At 31.9% G+C, this 21,217-nt stretch overlaps 1 protein-coding gene across 1 annotated transcript in view; it reads right to left on the minus strand.

The window, feature by feature from the left end:
* Positions 1-14,503, minus strand: part of Mda6 (neuronal acetylcholine receptor subunit alpha-7-like) — a gene marked incomplete at its 3' end in the record, with an annotated part of 535,364 nt that extends 520,861 nt beyond the window's left edge. Inside the window, 1 exon segment of the mRNA NM_001308989.1 lies at positions 14,364-14,503. Coding sequence (NP_001295918.1) covers positions 14,364-14,418 — 55 coding nt within the window.
* Positions 14,504-21,217: the final 6,714 nt, after the last annotated feature.

Raw genomic sequence — 21,217 nt, forward strand, 5'->3', positions numbered from 1 at the left:
AATATCCATCTAATTATTAAGGCTCGTATCAGATTTGCCCTCTGGCTCATCTATGAAGTGATCCATAGATCTTTTCTTCCTCCCAGCTATTGGGAATCCTTTGAGTCCGCCTATGAGACTTCATTCGTCTCGCCTTTAAAGCCTTCCTCTGGCTGGCCTATAGAGCTTCTCCTCTGTTCTCCTTCAGAACATTCCTTCCCCTCCTTCACCCTCTAGAACCCTCTTTCGTCTCTGTGGCTCCCTGTTAAATTTAGTCACTTTCGTCTCCCATTTTCCACCCGCCTTAAATTATTTCACTAATTATATTTCCAATGTCCTTATGAGCCTGCAATAGCCTTGCTCCAAAACCAATATGCTGCCATGTAATAACCAGCCACCAGTACAACTTTTCTTATCACAGAAAATCCTGGCGACCATGGTGGCCACAAAACAATAGTTTATAAATGTCAATGAAAGCCAATTGACAATGCCGAGCCTATGTTTGCTGTCCGGTGGTTCCCCAGCGTGGCGATAATGACAGCCAAGCAATTCAAAGATACAATACGCTACAAGCTCCCCTTCCTGTTGCCACCATCATCTAAGCAATGACCTCGCAGCAGCAAAGTATATTAATTGGATTTGTCCCAATGCTGCTTTTTGGAGGTAACAGCAGTTCACAATTCGACATTTTAGCGTTTGGTGGCCAGGGTATCCACCCTTCCATTGCCACCTAACGGATTTTCCATAAAACTGCTTGGCTTTAATTTGGATCGTCCCCCTCCTGAACTCCACCCCTCCCCTCGTCTACAGCTACATAATAATATTTCGGAGATTTTGTGTACTTGTCTATGTTGTTGACGTTGTTGTTGCTGGTTTGGTCCTGCTTAAATTTATGTATTCTTTTATTCCATTTGAATTTCATAAATTGCGTTGCGGTTTGTTTCTGCCGCTTGGCTTGTGTGTGTTTTTTTCACAACGTTTTCTGTTTTCCGTATTTTGTTTTTGGTTTTTCTGTTGAACAGCAAGGATGTCTTTTACTCGAGTGGAAGTTCTTTTAGTTTTGTCATAAAGCGTGAAGTAGTAGTTGAGGTTGTTTTGATGTTCAGCCGGGCTTACAAAGGGGCCAGGGGGGGAGGGGGGGAAAATGAGGGGACATATTTTGTTAAAAACCACAATCGTCATCATCATCAGCATTGTCCTCCTGACCTGACCGCACAAAAGTAAATTTCAACATTTGTTTGGTCCTTTTTTTCGAAACTTGTTATATGGCTAGAGAACAAAAACTCCCAACCCTGCAGAACAGATTTTTTCATTTTATTCTCTAGTTATTTTTCCCTTCGAATAAATAAAAATAGTTGTCCGTATTACTACCTTCCATCATCATCATCGTCTCCATCGACATCAGTTAAAGCCTTTGTTTATTAAGGGCACAAGAGGTTTACTTCGACTTCTAGTTCTTCTCGCCTTTCCACAGCCCAAGAAAACATATGTGACAAAAATGTCCTGGGGCCATAATTTGTTAGGTTGTTTGTTGGTCCTTACAATAGTTCGCAATAAAAATAAAAAAGCATTTCAACACTTTTTTGCCAGCTTTCTGTTGGAAATACAACGGAAATGCTGAGGTGAGAAGGAGGTGAAAAGGATCTCTTAAAGAAGAAAAAATTGTTTTCCAAAGACCAACAAATGGGATTTTTTTAAAAAATATTTTTCCAATGACTACTTAAGGCGTGGATTTTTTAAAAAATACTTTTCCAATGACTACTTAAGGCGTGGATTTTTTAAAAAATATTTTTCCAAAGACTACTAATAGCGTGGATTTTTTAAAAAATATTTTTCCAAAGACTACTTATGGCTTAGATTTTTTTAAAAAAAATACTTTTCCAGGACTATCAGAAGACGTGGATTTTTAAAAAAAATATTTTTTCAGGACTATCAGAAGACGTGGATTTTTAAAAAAAAATATTTTTCCAGGACTATCAGCAGACGTGGATTTTTAAAAAAAAATATTTTTTCAGGACTATCAGAAGACGTGGATTTTTAAAAAAAAAATATTTTTCCAGGACTATCAGCAGACGTGGATTTAAAAAAAAAAAATATTTCCAGGACTATCAGAAGACGTGGATTTTTAAAAAATATTTTTCCAGGACTATCAGAAGTCGTGGATTTTTAAAAAATATTTTTCCAGGACTATCAGGAGACGTGGATTTTTAAAAAATACTTTTCCAGGACTTTCAGAATACGTGGATTTTTAAAAAATATTTTTTCAAGCACCAATAAAGGCGTGGATTTTTTAAAAAATATTTTTTCAAGCACCAATGAAGGCGTGGATTTCTTAAAAAATATTTTTTCAAGCATCAATAAAGGCGTGGATTTTTTAAAAAATATTTTTTGAAGCACCAATAATGGCGTGGATTTTTTAAAAAATATTTTTCAAGCACCACTTAAGTCGTGGATTTTTTAAAAAATATTTTTCAAGCACCACTTAAGTCGTGGATTTTTAAAAAAATATTTTTCCAAAGACTACTTAAGGCGTGGATTTTTTAAAAAATATTTTTCCAAAGACTACTTAAGGCGTGGATTTTTTAAAAAATATTTTTCCAAAGACTACTTAAGGCGTGGATTTTTTAAAAAATATTTTTCCAAAGACTACTTAATGTGTGGGTTTTTTAAAGAATATTTTTCCAAAGACTACTTAATGTGTGGGTTTTTTAAAAAATATTTTTCCAATGACTCTTTCAGGTGTTATTTTTTTAATTCCTTTGAGTTCCAAATACCTGTCATCGTATTTCTCTCAAAACTGAATGTCAAATGGAAAATATTTTATTTCTATTGCAAAATTCTGTTGTGATTTACCTTTGCAATAAAATTGTAAGCCAAATCACAATAGAAATGAAAATAAAACGGAAGGATATAAAACGAAATAAATAGCTGAGAGAAAACGAACTACAAGTACATAAATATGCTTAAATTTATACGAATTCAGAGTTCTCTTCTTTCAGACATTTTTTCGAAATATCTCAGGAGACAATAAAAGGAACAATTTATGTACATTCACTCACACACACACACACACATGTTCATTTCCCCTTTTACAAAAGCGTTTGAATGAAAGAAGTAAATAAGCGAAGTGTGTTCGTTGTGGCCAAAAGGCGAAAAAACTCGTGTAAATATACATATGTATCTATGAATACACTCACACATGTCTCCTCCGTCCTCCCTATCTCCCTTTCCCTCGATTTGGTCCATGAACTCGATTCAATTTACCACAACGAATAGCAGTTGACTCAGAAACAAAACAAGCAACAATAACAAACTGATAATAATAACGGCAGACAGCTAGAAATGCTTAGATGCACCACTACACTTGACTGGATGGTCTGTTACGAAGCTGTTGGTGTTCTTGTAGTTGTTGTTCAAATTATGGCATTTGCCATTGCTTGTCATTCACACATACTCATGTAAAAGCCATACATATGTATGTATGCACTCCTTCGGCTAAAACAAATAACAGTGGCGTCAACAACTTGTCCCCTATATGCCAGCTGGAGGGAAGGTAAACAATATACACTCGGGTAAAAATGGCAGTCGGAATGTCTTTTCAAGGATTTTATTTTTTTTTTTTTTTGCAAAGAAAATAAACTTGGATTTTTTAAAGAATATTTTTTCAAGGACCAATAAACGTAGATTTTTTAAAGAATATTTTTTCAAGGACCAATAAACGTGGATTTTTTTAAAGAATATTTTTTCAAGGACCAATAAACGTGGATTTTTTAAAGAATATTTTTTTCAAGGACCATGAAACGTGGATTTTTTAAAGAATATTTTTTTCAAGGACCACGAAACGTGGATTTTTAAAAGAATATTTTTTCAAGGACCAAAAGACCAAGAAACGTGGATTTTTTAAAGAATATTTTTTCAAGGACCAAAAGACCAAGAAACGTGGATTTTTTAAAGAATATTTTTTCAAGGACCAAAAGACCAAGAAACGTGGATTTTTTAAAGAATATTTTTTCAAGGACCAAAAGACCAAGAAACGTGGATTTTTTAAAGAATATTTTTTCAAGGACCAAAAGACCAAGAAACGTAGATTTTTTAAAGAATATTTTTTCAAGGACCAAAAGACCAAGAAACGTGGATTTTTTAAAGAATATTTTTTCAAGGACCAAAAGACCAAGAATCGTGGATTTTTTAAAGAAAATTTTTTAAGGACCAAAAGACCAAGAAACTTGGATTTTTTAAAAAAATATTTTTTCAAGGACCAAAAGACCAAGAAACGTGGATTTTTTAAAGAATATTTTTTCAAGGACCAAAAGACCAAGAAACGTGGATTTTTTAAAGAATATTTTTTCAAGGACCAAAAGACCAAGAAACGTGGATTTTTTAAAGAAAATTTTTTAAGGACCAGAAGACCAAGAAACGTGGATTTTTTAAAAAAATATTTTTTCAAGGACCAAAAGACCAAGAAACGTGGATTTTTTAAAAAATATTTTTTCAAGGACCAAAAGACCAAGAAACGTGGATTTTTTAAAGAATATTTTTTCAAGGACCTTCAAACCAAGAAACGTGGATTTTTTAAAAAATATTTTTTCAAGGACCAAACGACCAAGAAACGTGGATTTTTTAAAAAATATTTTTTCAAGGACCAAAAGACCAAGAAACGTGGATTTTTTAAAAAATATTTTTTCAAGGACCAAAAGACCAAGAAACGTGGATTTTTTAAAGAATATTTTTTGAAGGACCAAAAGACCAAGAAACGTGGATTTTTTAAAAAATATTTTTTCAAGGACCAAAAGACCAAGAAACGTGGATTTTTTAAAAAATATTTTTTCAAGGACCAAAAGACCAAGAAACGTGGATTTTTTAAAAAAATATTTTTTCAAGGACCAAAAGACCAAGAAACGTGGATTTTTTAAAGAATATTTTTTCAAGGACCTTCAAACCAAGAAACGTGGATTTTTTAAAAAATATTTTTTCAAGGACCAAAAGACCAAGAAACGTGGATTTTTTAAAAAATATTTTTTCAAGGACCATAAGACCAAGAAACGTGAATTTTTTAAAGAATATTTTTTCAAGGACCAAAAGACCAAGAAACGTGAATTTTTTAAAGAATATTTTTTCAAGGACCAAAAGACCAAGAAACGTGGATTTTTAAAGAATATTTTTTCAAGGACCAAAATACCAAGAAACGTGGATTTTTTAAAGAATATTTTTTCAAGGACCAAAATACCAAGAAACGTGGATTTTTTAAAGAATAATTTTTCAAGGACCTTCAAACCAAAAAACGTGGATTTTTAAAGAATATTTTTTCAAGGACCAAAATACCAAGAAACGTGGATTTTTTAAAGAATAATTTTTCAAGGACCTTCAAACCAAAAAACGTGGATTTTTAAAGAATATTTTTTCAAGGACCTTCAAACCAATAAACGTGGATTTTTTAAAGAATATTTTTTCAAGGACCTTCAAACCAAGTAACGTGGATTTTTTAAAGAATATTTTTCCAAGGACCTTTAAAACAAGAAACGTGGATTTTTCAAAGAATATTTTTCAAGGACCAAAAGACCAACAAACGTGGATTTTTCAAAGAATTTTTTTTCAGGGACCTTAAAGGCCAGAAACGTTGATTTTTTAAAGAATATTTTTTCAAGCCAAAAAAGAAACGTGGATTTTTTTAAAGAATATATTTCCAAGGACCTCTAAACCAAGAAACATGAATTTTTAAAGAATATTTTTTCAAGCCAAAAAAGAAACGTGGATTTTTTTAAAGAATATATTTCCACGGACCTCTAAACCAAGAAACATGAATTTTTAAAGAATATTTTTTCAAGGACCAAAAGACCAAGAAACGTGGATTTTTTAAAGAATATTTTTTCAAGGACCAAAAGACCAAGAATTGTGGATTTTTTAAAGAATATTTTTTCAAGGACCTTTAAACCAAGAAAAGTGGATTTTTAAAGAATATTTTTCAAGCCAAACAAGAAACGTGGATTTTTTAAAGAATATTTTTTCAAGGACCTTCAAACCAAGAAACGTGGATTTTTTAAAGAATATTTTTTCAAGGACCTTCAAACCAAGAAACGTGGATTTTTTAAAAAATATTTTTTCAGGGACCTTCAAACCAAGAAACGTGGATTTTTTAAAGAATATTTTTTCAAGGACCTTTGAAACAAGAAACGTGGATTTTTTAAAGAATATTTTTTCAAGGACCCTTAAAACAAGAAACGTGGATTTTTTAAAGAATATTTTTTCAAGGACCTTCAAACCAAGAAACGTGGATTTTTTAAAGAATATTTTTTTAAAGGACCTTCAAACCAAGAAACGTGGATTTTTTAAAGAATATTTTTTTAAAGGATCTTCAAACCAAGAAACGTGGATTTTTTAAAGAATATTTTTTTAAAGGACCTTCAAACCAAGAAACGTGGATTTTTTAAAGAATATTTTTTTAAAGGACCTTCAAACCAAGAAACGTGGATTTTTTAAAGAATATTTTTTTAAAGGACCTTCAAACCAAGAAACGTGGATTTTTTAAAGAATATTTTTTTAAAGGACCTTCAAACCAAGAAACGTGGATTTTTTAAAGAATATTTTTTTAAAGGACCTTCAAACCAAGAAACGAGGATTTTTTAAAGAATATTTTTTAAAGGACCTTCAAACCAAGAAACGTGGATTTTTTACATAATATTTTTTTAAAGGACCTTCAAACCAAGAAACGTGGATTTTTTAAAGAATATTTTTTCAAGGACCTTCAAACCAAGAAACGTGGATTTTTTAAAGAATATTTTTTCAAGGCCAATAAACGTGGATTTTTTAAAGAACATTTTTTCAAGGACCAATAAACGTGGATTTTTTAAAGAATATTTTTTCAAGGCCAATAAACTTGGATTTTTTAAAGAATATTTTTTCAAGGACCTTCAAACCAAGAAACGTGGATTTTTTAACGAATATTTTTTCAAGGACCAAAAGACCAAGAAACGTGGATTTTTTAAAGAATATTTTTTCAAGGCCAATAAACTTGGATTTTTTAAAGAATATTTTTTCAAGGACCTTCAAACCAAGAAACGTGGATTTTTTAACGAATATTTTTTCAAGGACCAAAAGACCAAGAAACGTGGATTTTTTAAAGAATATTTTTTCAAGGACCAAAAGACCAAGAAACGTGGATTTTTTAAAGAATATTTTTTCAAGGACCTTCAAACCAAGAAACGTGGATTTTTTAAAGAATATTTTTTCAAGGACCAAAAGACCATTAAACGTGGATTTTTTAAAGAATATTTTTTCAAGGACCTTCAAACCAAGAAACGTGGATTTTTTAAAGAATATTTTTTCAAGGACCAAAAGACCATTAAACGTGGATTTTTTAAAGAATATTTTTTCAAGGACCAAAAGACCAATAAACGTGGATTTTTTAAAGAATATTTTTTCAAGGACCTTCAAACCAAGAAACGTGGATTTTTTAAAGAATATTTTTTCAAGGACCAAAAGACCATTAAACGTGGATTTTTTAAAGAATATTTTTTCAAGGACCAAAAGACCAATAAACGTGGATTTTTTAAAGAATATTTTTTCAAGGACCTTCAAACCAAGAAACGTGGATTTTTTAAAGAATATTTTTTCAAGGACCAAAAGACCATTAAACGTGGATTTTTTAAAGAATATTTTTTCAAGGACCAAAAGACCAATAAACGTGGATTTTTTAAAGAATATTTTTTTAAAGTTTTTTAAGGACATTCAAGAGCCATAATTTTGGATTTTTAAAAATTATTTTTTCAAGGACCTTTTAGAGGCACAATTCTGGATTTTTTTTAAAAAATGTTTCAAGGACCTTTAGGAGCCACAATCCTGCATTTTTACATTTTTTTCAGGGGCCTTTAGAACTGCAATCCTGGATATTCTAAAAATCAAAGACCTTTTAGAGCCACAATCTTGGTTTTTCTAAAAATTATTTTTTTCATGGACCTTTTAGAGGAACAATCCTGGATTTTCTAAATTTTTTCAGGGGCCTTTTAAAGCAGATATCCTTGATTTTCTAAAAATAATTGTTTCAAGGACCTTTTAGAGCCACAACCCTGGATTTTCTAAATAATTATTTTTTCAAGGACCTTTAAAACACAATCCTGGATTTTCTAAAAATTATTATTTCAAGGAATAAAGAAGCCACAAACATGAATTTCTTGAGGATATGTTTTCACCATCCAAGGCAGCGGCTCTAATTTCAGGAAATATTTTTTCAAGGGGCATCTAAGACAAAAGCTTCGATTTTTTAAAGAATTTTTCAAACCCCGTACCCCTCGAGGTCTTCTTCTTGTCTAGAAAATAATGAGCTTCTCTTCTCTAGAAGTCTTCTGCAATACCACGAGGTCTTCTTGTGTAGAAGATTATGAGGCCATCTTCCATAGAAGACCATGAGTCCTTCTTCCATAGAAGAACATGAGGTCTTCTTCCATAGAAGACCATCAGGTCTCCTTCCATAGAAGACCATCAGGTCTTCTTCCATTGAAGATCATGAAGTCTATTTCCATAGAAGACCATCAGGTCGTCTTCCATAGAAGACCATCAGGTCTTCTTCTGTAGAAGACCATCAGGTCTTCTTCCGTAGAAGACCATAGGGTCTTCTGCCATAGAAGACCATGAGGTCTTCTTCCATAGAAGATCATGAGGTCTTCTTCCATAGAACATCATGAGGTCTTCTTCCATAGAACATCATGAGGTCTTCTTCCATAGAACATCACGAGGTCTTCTTCCAGAAAACCATGAGGCCTTTTTCTATTGAAGACCATCAGGTCTTCTTCCATAGAAGACCATGAGGTCTTCGTCTTGTCTAGAAGACTGCGACGTCTTCTCCGATAGAAAACCATGAGGTCTTTTAAATTTACAAAATTTCCTCGAGTGTATCCTCCCACGATAACACTCACACACACAAACAGTCAAATAGCCGCCAGTCTTAGTCATATTTTTAAACTATTGTTGTGGCTCAGATTTTATTTAGTTGTTGTTGTTTTTTGTCTTCCGCTTCCTCGTCTTCCTTTTCGTCAGTCGTCTCTGCAATGGCTTTCCGTTGCTTTGTCTTTGGTGTGTTTTCGCTTGTGTAAAGCTTAGATGAGAATTTCCAGCAACAACAGCGACGAGGAGATTTGTTTTCGTTGCTGCTGGCGCTCAAGTGGTGAGGAAACCGAAATAAAGACAAAACAACTGAGAAATAAAATAAAAAAGGACGATGCACACAGATAGCACAGGATATTGTCTCATTGCCATGCCGCGTATAAATTGTCCCCCATCCGCCTCTCGCCCCGCTCCCCTTATATTCCTGTCAACAGGATAGTTTATGAGACCATAAGGACTAATACACTGATCGTAATAATGATGTTGTTGATGAAGTTGACTCAAATGTGTGTGTGTGTACGTGTGTCTTCCTAAAGGTGTTGAAAAGAATATGAAGCAATATTTAAAAGCATTAGAGGTCATTTTGTAAAAAAAAATAAACTTCTTTATTTGGCTGCAGCATTTTGTGGGGGGTCGAAGGGAAAAGGTGAAAATAGTTTGCCATGGATTTGGCCAGAAAAATAAATTGCCCTTTGCTGTGGCCAGCAGCGAGATTTTGTTGACACTCATGGATTATTTATTTGTTTTTCTTTTTTCATAGTTTGCGCTTCTTCTTTTTTTTAGTTTCGGAAGTTTATTTTGGACTCTATCGCAACTATTGGTGCTTTATCTTTGCTAATATTTTATTTTGTTATGGCAAAATGCCCCCCGGGGACTTCCAGCACAACAAATATGGCCATAGATTTTTCTTTGGTTTAAATGTGAGTTTAGTTTTCTTGAATTTTAGATTTAAGGAAGGGGAGCTTTTAGAACGAAAAGATAAAATTTTTTCAACTGATTTCAATTCCAATTCCACTTCCGTACTTTTTTTTTTTTTTTTGAATCGGTGTTTTCAATATTTTTTTAAATTCAAGGCTGTCTCCGCCTAAATGTCCCCAACCCGAAACAAATAAATAAAAATAATATGAGTAAACTGACTGGCCTTAGGGCATAGACTTAAAGCCCAAATCCTTTGGCCATGCATTTTTTTTTTTTTTTTTTTGTAGATCAATGTTGGCCGGTTATTGTTATTCTAAAAGCAAAACAAAGGACGATAAAAACCTCAACCTTGTGGGGTGCTCTTCAAAGTGGAAACAACCAAAAATGGCATTGTACTGTAACAAACTTAGGGTAACTAAACCCATTTAAGGAAGAGAACGAGACGATTTTTAGAGCCAATTAAAGACCTACGGGGTTTTTTCATAGTGGTCTTAAATTAGTCTACTCATAAAAGACGTGGAGCAGACCTGCATGGATCCTGCCTTTAAAGGTCTTAGAAAAAGCCTCAACAAGTCCACGCTTGTGGCTTGGGAAGTGCTTGAAAAATTAAAATAAAAATTATATTCATAGCATGGAGTGCTCTTGGCAAAAATTAAAAAAGCACCCGTCCTGGATCTTTGAAAAGAAAAAAAAAACATAGAACCTTCTTTAAAATCTCTAAAATACCTAAATTATATGAAAAATTAAAAATAAAATAAAAGTAAAACCAGTAAAGAAAGTCTTAAAGTCGGGCGGGGCCGACTTTGAAATCGGATAAAGTTATATATGGGAGCTATATCCAAATCGGAACCGATCTCGATAAAATTTAGTAAATGTATTTCTGAGCTGTATTTGATATATTTCCCCAAATATTGTTGTTACAGAGTGCATATTACGGCTGCGGAGGACAAAAATAACAAATCGGAAGAACAGTATATATGGGAGCTATAGCTATATCTGAACCGATTTCTATCAAATTTGGCATACTTATTTTCAGACCTAATTTGGTTGTATGTGCAAAATTACATACTATTCGGGCTGATATTACACGTTTGGTGCACAATAAAAGCAAATCGGACGAAGATATATATGGGAGCTATATTTAAATTTTGACCGATTATCTCCAATTTTAATAGGGTTCGTCCTTGGGCCAAACAAATGATTTGTGCAAAATGTCATCTGGATAGGGCAATATATGCGAACTGTACTTTGTTTACAAAAATACATGGACAGACGGACAGCAGACGGACATACGGACGGACAGACAGACATACGGACGGACGGACATGCATAAATCGACTCAGAATGTGATTCTATGCAGATCATCAAAAGGAACTATGGGTCTATCTCGTTTCCTTTTGCCTGTTGCAAACAAAAGCGCAAAAACACATAATACCCTGACCACCTTGTGGTGTAGGGTATAAAAATTCACGACAATGGCTATAAAAATCCTTGAACAGTCCATGCTTATGGCTTGGAAAAACTTTAGAATTTTAAAGAAATTGTCAAATTCTTATCCAGAATATATCTTGGAAAAATAAAAGCGCTCACGGTCTTCATGTCTTCTCTATGACAATGGGATATAATTGTGGATTTTTCATGAATATTTTTCAGCGACCAAAAAAACCAAAAGTGCGGATTTTTTAAATTTAAAAATAAAAAGCCACAAACGTGGATTTTTCAAGATTTTTTTCATGGGCCTTTCATGGTTGTCTAGATTTTTTAAAGGATATGATTTCTTAAAGGACTTTTCCAATCGGGAATGTTTTAAAGAATATTTTTTAAGAACCTTAAAAACGTGGATTTTTTAAAGAATAATTTTTCAAGGACATTTTCATACGTCGATTTTTTATGAATATTTCTTCAAGGACCTTTTCAAAGATTGATTTTTAAGGACCTTTAAACGTGGATTTTTTAAAGAATTATTTTTCAAGAACATTTTCATACGTGGATTTTTTAATGAATATTTCTGCAAGGACCTTTCTAAACGTGGATTTTCCAATGAATATTTTTTAAAGACCTTTCTAAACATGGATTTTTCAATGAATATTTTTAAGGACCTTTCTAAACGTGGATTTTTGTAATGAATATTTTTAAGGACCTTTCTAAACGTGGATTTTTCAATGAATATTTTTTAAGGACCTTTCTAAACGTGGATTTTTCAATGAATATTTCTTGATGGACTTTTTCAAAGATGGATTTTTTAAGGATCTTTAAACGTGGATTTTTCAATGAATATTTCTTCAAGGACCTTTTCAAAGATGGATTTTTCAATGAATAGTTTTAAGGGCCTTTCCAAACGTGGACTTTTCAATGAATATTTTTTAAGAACCTTTAAACGGGGATTTTTTAATGAATATTTTTAAGGACCTTTTTAAAAGTGGATTTTTTGAATATGAGGAAATGAATATTCGAGGAAATGAATATTCTTTCAAGACCATTTTCTTACGCGGATTTTTAAGTTAAATTTTTTAAAGGACCTAAATTGTTTAAGGAAAAATTTTCAATGACTTATCAAAGACTTTTTAGAAACATATTTTGAAGGACAAAATATGGATTTTTAAAAAATAAGTTTTCAAGGACTGAATCAAGCACAAATATATTAATGAATAATTTTTCAAAAACCTAAAATTGCAACAAACATATATGTTATGTGAATCCAAGGACTAAGGGCGACAAAAACCAAGAACAAAAGAACCCAGACACGTTATTCATTTATTTTTTAAATTTTTGACCTGAAGCGTGACTTTAGCAGGAATTAAGCGAGCCTCAAACTCCGATTTTTAAAGAATGGTTTTAGGGCTTTTTTGCACAAACGTGGATTAATAAAAAATAATTTTAAGAAATAAAATAGCCACAAACGAAATGGTTGAAATTTTTCAAGGTCTATAAGAGCCACAATCATGAACATCTTTTTTTTCAAGGACTAATAAAAATAATATATAAAAAAAAATTTTCATCGATCAAAGAAGCCACAAAGGTGGATTTTTTAAACAATGCATTTCCAGGCTTTGGAAATAATTTTTTTAAGCAAACTTTTACAATGACCTTGCGAAGCCTTCAAGCCACAAACGTGGATTTTTTTTTCTGGATTTTTTTACCACAAATGTGGATAAGAATATTTTTTTTCTTTGGGATCTTCCATAAATGTGGCTATTTGAAGATTGTTTTTCCAGGGGCAAATATGGATTTTTAAAGAATTAAGGAACCTATCAGTCTGTCTGTCTGTTGAAATCACGATGCAGCCCACACTATTTGATATAGAACTTTAAAATTTGGCACAACAATTTGTATTGAGTCTAGGATGGTTGGTATTGAAAATGATAATTATTTATCGGTAAACGTTTTTTTAAAGCCCCCATATAGCAGTACCTCTCGATATACGGTATTTTAAAGATTTTTGTCACTTTTTTGATTTATCTAAAAATTGGATCGATATGGATTCTAGCTTTGATGGCAAAATATAGCATGTATAGGTCTTCGCTTTTGTACAGACCCCATATAACGGTACCTTCCGTTATTCGGTATTTGAATGGTTTGTGCCACATTTTTCCAGGGTTTTGGCCAGGAACTTGTCTGCGCAGGTCCACATTTTGGTATAGTCCCCATATAACGGCACCTTCCGATATTTGGTATTTTGATGATTTTAGCGACATTATTCACCGAAATTGTTTGAAACTTCGTATTTGAAGTTTAAAATGGATACTACAGTCTAAGATAGAAAATTGTCTGTACTGTTCCAGGTCTGCGTATAGCCCCCATACAAAGGTACCTCCCGATATTCGGTATTTTGATGATTGATGATGTTTCAAATTTGGTATTTGAAGTTCGAAATGGATACTACAGCCTAAGACAGAAAATTGTCTATGCAGGTCAATGTCTTCGAAGGGCTCCCATATAACGGTACCTTCCGATATTCGGTATTTCGATGATTTTCGCGACATTACTCACCGAAATTGTTTGAAATTTCGTATTTGAAGTTCGTAACGGATACTATAGCCTATGACAGAAAATTGTCTGTGCAGATCCACGTTTTGATATAGCAACCATATAACAACGGCACTTCCCGATATTCGGTATTTTGACCATTGAAGGTACAATAATCACCGAAATCGTTTGAAATTTTATATTTGAAGTTTCTAACAGGTACTTCAGCCTGTGACAGAAAATTCTCTGTGCAGGTCCAGGTTTATTTCTTTTTTTTAATTGCCAAATTCTTTCCAAATGGTGGAGGGTATTCAAAGTTCGTCCTAGCCAAACTTACAGCTTTTTTACTTATTTTTCATTTTTTAATTATTTATTTATTTATTTATTTTTTGTTTAATTGTATTTTTTTATAGTAACCTTTTGTCAATTTTAGATTTTTTTATCAATAGTTTTTTTAAAGAAAATTTTTTAGAAAAATTTTCAATGAAACCTCATCCCCCGTTGACCAATTTTTTTTATTTTTTAAATGCTTCTTTCTAGAAAACCCTGGAAACAGCATCCATGGCAACCCCTAAAAAATTGTGGTGGAGAAGCAAAAAAAAAAAACGCAAAAAATGACTTACCTTTAATTATCACAAATATAAGCAAAACCAAATACAGCGATGTTGACGAATCCATTATGGTCAGTCTGTGATGATATCCTTTTTTTGGTGTGTGTTCCTTAAAGCCGGGGGGTGGCTGGCTGAGTTGGTTGGTTGGTGCGACAAGGCAGCTAAACAAAAAAATGGCAAAGCAATGAAACTTCCTCGAGTGGAAGATGCAGATTTGCGTAGAAGAAGACGAAGACGAAGAAGTTTCCGTTTTTTCAGGTTTTGCGGTTTCCTCTAGCTACGTATTGCTGGAATCCGTATAATTCGAAAAAAAAAAAATAAGAAACAGGCCTTTCTTGCTCTGCTAATGAACGACTTAATGATTTTGCTTTAGGTCCTGCTATTTCTTGTCTCTTTTCGTGGGATTTCAATAGATTAGCATAGCTCTTAAAGTCCGGGTTTTTTTTGCCGGGGTAGATTTTATTTAGACCAGGAAGAAGTCGTGCGAGTTGTTGCGGATTATGATGGGTTGTCGTTAAGTGAACTATGATTGCTTATATTTTTTTGGGAACTAATGTTAATATAATTAAGCAGGAGCGTAATCTACAGTTAGAGATAGTTGTAAAGATAATAAGTTTATTTTTTTCGGTTTTGTTTTTTTTTTTCGGTTTTGGGAAAAAGTAGTTGAAGATTTCAGTTATTTAAGTGGCAGTTATTGTTGTTTTTGTTGTTGTGCTTGCAAATTTTGCTGTGCTCTAATTTGACTGACAGCCAAACTGATATCATAGACCATCATCTTAGAATCATCATTGCTATGGTGTGGTTGTTGTGTTTCTTGCTCTCCTAGAGGATGGTGAGGGGTGATAGCTCAGGAATCTTGTCTCAACCAAACAAAAATATATGGAAGTCAAGATTTATGGAATTTTATGAAACTAATTTCTATGGTTTCATTATTTAGTTATAGAGAATTTTTTTCACTTGTTTAAATTGCAGATATTTTTGTTTTCAAATTTATTTTCACTTATTTACAAATATTTATTTTTTAAATATTTTTTTTTTTAAATTTATTTTTATATATAAATATTTTTAATATTATTTTTTTATTTTATTTTTATTTATTTATTTTATTTTATTTTTTTTTTATTTCAGAACACAATTGATATTTTTTCTTTTCTTTCCGAACTCTATTCTACAAAATTTTTTCTTCTTTTCTAATTTCTAGGTGTGATGTGATTATTTTATACTTGCATTGCTCTAAGCTTATTTTCTAATTTTCTAGATTTTTCTTTTTTGTTTCTTTTGTTTAAATATTTGCTTTTAATTTCATTTTGTTTTATTCTTCTTCTTTTGCTTCTTCTATTATTTTTTGCTTTTTGATTTTAAGGAAACCTTTAGAATTGTTGTTCACAGGAATTCACTTCACTTGTAAAAGGTAATAAACTGTATCGTTGTGTTGTTTATATACGGAGATTTGCATAGAGAAATGGGGGGTGGTGATGGTGCTTGTGTTGCGGCTGAAAAGAGAGTAGGACAAAAGGATACAATTTAGATTAGATTTTTGAAATGAAAAAAAAAATATTTAGAGAAATGTATATAATTTGTTTTTTTCTAAAATTTTAAACAGTTTATTAAATATGAAAATTGAAGTGCTAATTTTCCGATTCAAATTTGGTTTCAAAATCGATGATGGAAATTCGACTTTTTAAAATAGATTTCAAAATTTCACTCATAGATTTTTGGTGGATTTTTCCAATAGCAACCCAAAAGTATGCAATGATTAACAAATAAAAAATTAGCTATGTTCGGCCGGGCCGAAGGCACTTGAAAAAATTCAACAAATTCCGAAAAATAACCTTTAAATTATGAGCTTTATACGGGAGCTTAGAGAAAATGCGGACCTGCATAAGTAATTGTTGTCATAGACTGTAGTAACCATTGAGATCTTCAAATACAAAATTTGAAACAATTCCGGCGAATGATGTCACTAAAATCAACAAAATACCGAATTAGGGATATATCGTTATATAGGGTCTTTACGAAGACGTGGAACTATATTCACAATTTTTTGTCATAAGCTGTACTACCCAATACGATCTTCAAATATGAAATTTGAAATAATCCCGTCGTATGACGTCGCTGAAATCATCAAAATACAGAATATCGGGAGGTACCTTTATATGGGGGCTATACGAAGACATGGACCTGTACAGACAATTTTCTGTCATAGGAAATACTATCCAATATGATTTTCCAAAACGAAATTTGAAACAATTCGGGCAAATAATATCGTTAAAATCATCAAAATACCGAATATCGGGAGGTACCGTTATATGGGGGCTATACGAAGACCTGGACCTGTACAGACAATTTTCTGTCATAGGAAATACTACCCAATACGATTTTCCAAAACGAAATTTGAAACAATTCCGGTGAAAAATGTCGCCAAAATCATCAAAATACCGAATATAAGGAGGTACCGTTATATGGGGGCTTTACGAGAACGCGGACCTGCATGAGTAATTTTTTGTCATGGGATGCAGTACCCATTACCTATTTCAAATACCAAATTTGACACAATTCCGGTGAATAGTGTCACTAAAATCATCAAAATAACAAATATCGGGAGGTACCATTGTAAGGGGGCTATAAGAAGACGTGGACCTGAACAGACAATTTTCTGCCGTAGGCTGTAGTATCCATTGCAAACTTCAAATATCAAATTTGAAACAATTCTGGTGAAAAATGCCCCTAAAATCATTAAAATACCGAATATTGGGAGGTACCGTAATATGGGGGCTCTACGAAGAAGTGGACCTGCACAGACAATTTTCTGTCTTAGGCTGTAGTATCCATTACGAACTCTAAATACGAAATTTGAAACAATTCGGGAGAAAAATGTCGCTAAAATCATCAAAATACCGAATATCCAGAGGTACTGTTATATAGGGGCTACACCTAAACGGGGACTTATATAGCCCATTTACAACACAAAAAGTCCTGGAGACTAAGCACACATTTGAGTAAACTTTTATTAACTTACTTCCATTCTTTCGGAAGCTAGAGTGATTTCCACAGACAGACGGACGATCATCGTTAAATCGACGTAGAAATTTATGCTGATCAAGAATATATATACGTTTTGGGGTTTAAAATGTATATTACAAACGTATTGACAAACTTGATATCCCTACATACTATGGTGGAGGGCATAATAAGACCAAAATGAGATGAAATCATCTCTAGAAATATTTTTACCTCAAAATGGACTTGAATCACCTGGAACTCAATCAAAAATCGATTTTCGACATGGACAAATTTTCGATTTGGACAAAATCAATGATTTTTTTTTTTTTTTTTTTCAGAGTCCAAAGTTAAGAGGTTTAATAGATGACTTTTATTTTCTAGAATGTATCTCTAGATTGTTAGTTACAAGTCAAAGTCGACTGTTTATAATCGATTTTCGTTGGAAATTCGACAAAATTTTCCCTTAAAATAGATTTTAATCACCTTGTCGCAGTCCAAGAAAAAAAAACCGAAAATCGAAATTTTTTTGCTATGCGGACTAAATTGTTAGAAAATATTAATATGTTTTTTTTTTTCAGAGGTCAAAGTCAAGATGCTCAAAAGACGACTTTACGATTATGTTTTCCTAGATTGTCAGTCAAAGGCCAAATTCGACTTTTTATAATCGATTTTCGATTTTGCAGTCCTAAACATTTGATTGATATTACAGCCGCAAAAATTGCCAATCAAAATTTTTACACAAAAAAAATATCTAATCGAAATCATCTTTAATCAATTTTGACTTTAACGTAAAAAAGTCGAAAATCGATTTTTGGTTAGGTGGAAAAAATCAGTAGACCAAAGAATCGATTTCGACTTATTATAATCGATTTTCGATTTTGCAGTCCTAGATATTTGATTTATGTAACACGCGCAAATATTTCCCACCAAAATTTTTACACAAAAAGATCTAAAATCGAAATCATATTGAATCAATTTTGACTTCAAAGCAAAAGTCGAAAATCGATTTTTGGTGAAGTGGGAAAAATCAGTAGACCAAATAATCAATTTGATTCGTGAGAGTCCGAAGGTGAGAAGTTAAAAAGATGACTCTTGTTTTCGACAATATATCCGTATATTGTCAGTCTTAAGTCAAATTCGACTTTTTATAACCGATTTTCGTTGGAAATTCGACTTTTTACAATTGATTTTCAGTTTTTCACTTATAGGTTTTTAAGGATTTTTTTTTCTAATACCAGCCGAAAATATGCAAGGATTAAAACAAAAAATGAGAAAATTATGCCCATTCAAATTTTTTGTTTTCAAAATCTATGAAGGAAATTCGAATTATTTTTACCATAGCTTTCCCATTTTTCAATCATTTATTCTTATTCGATATTTTTATACTAGCTGAATAGTATACAATGAAGGCAAAAATGTGATCAAGTTATCTCTTAACAAAATTTTCCCTTAAAATCGATTTAAATCACCTTGTACTGCGTAGAAAAGGTCGAAAATCGATTTTTGGTTAAGTGGACATAATTGATAGGAAATATTTATTTTTCCGAGCCCAAAGTCGACAGATTACATAGACCCTATATATGTCTATATTGTAAGTTAAAAGTCAAGTTCGACTTTTTATAATCGATTTTCGTGGGAAATTCTACTTTCAAAAAACAAAAGATTTTCAATTTTCTATTTATAGACTTTTGATGTATTTTTTAGTGCAAGTATGCAATAAATTGAAAATACAAAAAATGCATCCATTCAATTTTTTTTTTAAATCTATGAAGGAAATTATCAGTTATAAGTCGAATTCGACTTTTAAAAATCGATTTTCGTAGGAAATTCTACTATAACAATAGATTTTCAATTTTTCAAAAATCAAAAAAAATAATAAAAAAAAATCGTATCTTAAAATCGACTCCACCGATGTATTCCATCTTCACAGCAGATCTTGTGTTAGTAAAATTAATGAAATGTGTGAAATATGAAGAGAACCGGGTGCTCATTTGGGATTTTATAATCGTTTTGGTTATTCAAAACTTCGACCCTTTGTGGGGGAGGTACCAGAAGGAATGGTCCGATCTCTACCATATTTATAAGAAATCTTGTGCTTATGGAAATATTGAGACCTACCAAGTCTGAAAAAATCGGTCTGAAAAAAATGTCAATTTAGTATTTTATGAGCTTCAGGAATATTCAAAATTTTGAGCATTTGTGTGGGATGTACCAGAAGCAGTAGACTGATATATTCCATCTTCACGCCAAACCTTGGGCTAATAAAAATATTGTGACTTCTGTAAGTTGAAGACAATCTGACACTTACATCACATTTTATAAAAATCATAATTATTCAAAATTTTGACCTCTGTTGGTGAAGTACTTGATGGAATAGACCGATATTGTTCTAACACTGATGCGAATATTCGAATTTGCAAAGTTGGCGCAAAATCGGATTATCCTTTCTCTTTATTTCTACGAAAATGTAGACATAGAGGTACCACAAAGAGTGCACCTATATTGCCCATCTCCGATCCCGATAAGTATGATAATAATATTACGATGTACCAAGCCAGATAGGCAGATTGAGGGATGGACATCGTTAGTTCGACTCCAAATGCCCTTTAAGTCCAGAGATTCCAAGGGTCTAAAACAGCATTTCGATGAGTCACGTTTTGGTCGTAACAAATGATATATACCCTCTATAGCCATATGGCTGAGGGTATAATTAAATCGCAGGAAATTTATTATTGGTGAACATTTTTCTACAGAAAAATATCGTTGGTGAATATATATTTTCCATGGAAAAATGTCGTTAGTGAGTATTTCATAATTTATGAATTGTATCTCTGGTGAGTACTTTCTATAGCAAAATATCGATGGTGCGATTTTTTCTATAGGCAAATATTGTTGGTGTGATTGTTTCTACAAAAAAAAAAAAAAAAACATTGTTGGTGAGTATTTCTCTATAGAAAATGTCGTTAGTGAATATTTTTCTATAAAAAAATATAGTTCGTCTGTATTTTTCTATTGAAAAAATCGTAGATGAATATTTTTCTATTGAAAAATATCGTTGGTGAATATGTTTCTGTAGAAAAATATCGTTGATGTGTATTTTTCTATGGAAAAATATCGTTGGTGAATATTTTTCCATAGAAAAGATGAATATTTTGCTATAGAAAAGTATCGTTGGTATCGTTATCATTGGTGAATACTTTCTATAGCAAAATATCATTGGTGAATATATTTTTCTGTTGAAAAATATCGTTGGTGAATATTTTTCTATCGAAAAACATCGTTGGTGAATATTTTGCTAAAGAAAAATATCGCTGGTAAATATCTTTCTATAGAAAAATGTCGTTGGTGAATATTTTTTTTTTTATCTTTGGTGAACATTTTTCTATAGAAAAATATCCTTCTATATTTTTATAGCAAAGTACCGTTGGTGAATACATTTCTATAGAAAAATATCGTTGGTGAATATTTTTCTACATAGAAAAATATCGTTGGTGAATATATTTCTATAGCAAAGTACCGTTGGTGAATATTATTCTATAGAAAAATATCGTTGGTGAATATTTTTCTATATAGAAAAATATCGTTGGTGAATATTTTTCTATATAGAAAAATATCGTTGGTGAATATTTTTCTATATAGAAAAATATCGTTGGTGATTATTTTTCTATGTAGAAAAATCGTTGTCGAATATTTCTCTATAGAAAAATATCGTTCGTCTTTATTTTTCTATTGAAAAATATCCTTGGTGAATATTTTCCTATATAAAAAATATCGTTGTTGAATATTTTTTTATATAGAAAAATAACGTTGGTCAATATTTTCTTATATAGAAATATATCGTTGGTGAATATTTTTCTATATTT

The sequence above is a fragment of the Musca domestica genome, unplaced genomic scaffold (assembly GCF_030504385.1).
Source record: "Musca domestica strain aabys unplaced genomic scaffold, Musca_domestica.polishedcontigs.V.1.1 32, whole genome shotgun sequence".
In the NCBI taxonomy this organism is placed as follows: Eukaryota; Metazoa; Arthropoda; class Insecta; order Diptera; family Muscidae; genus Musca; species Musca domestica.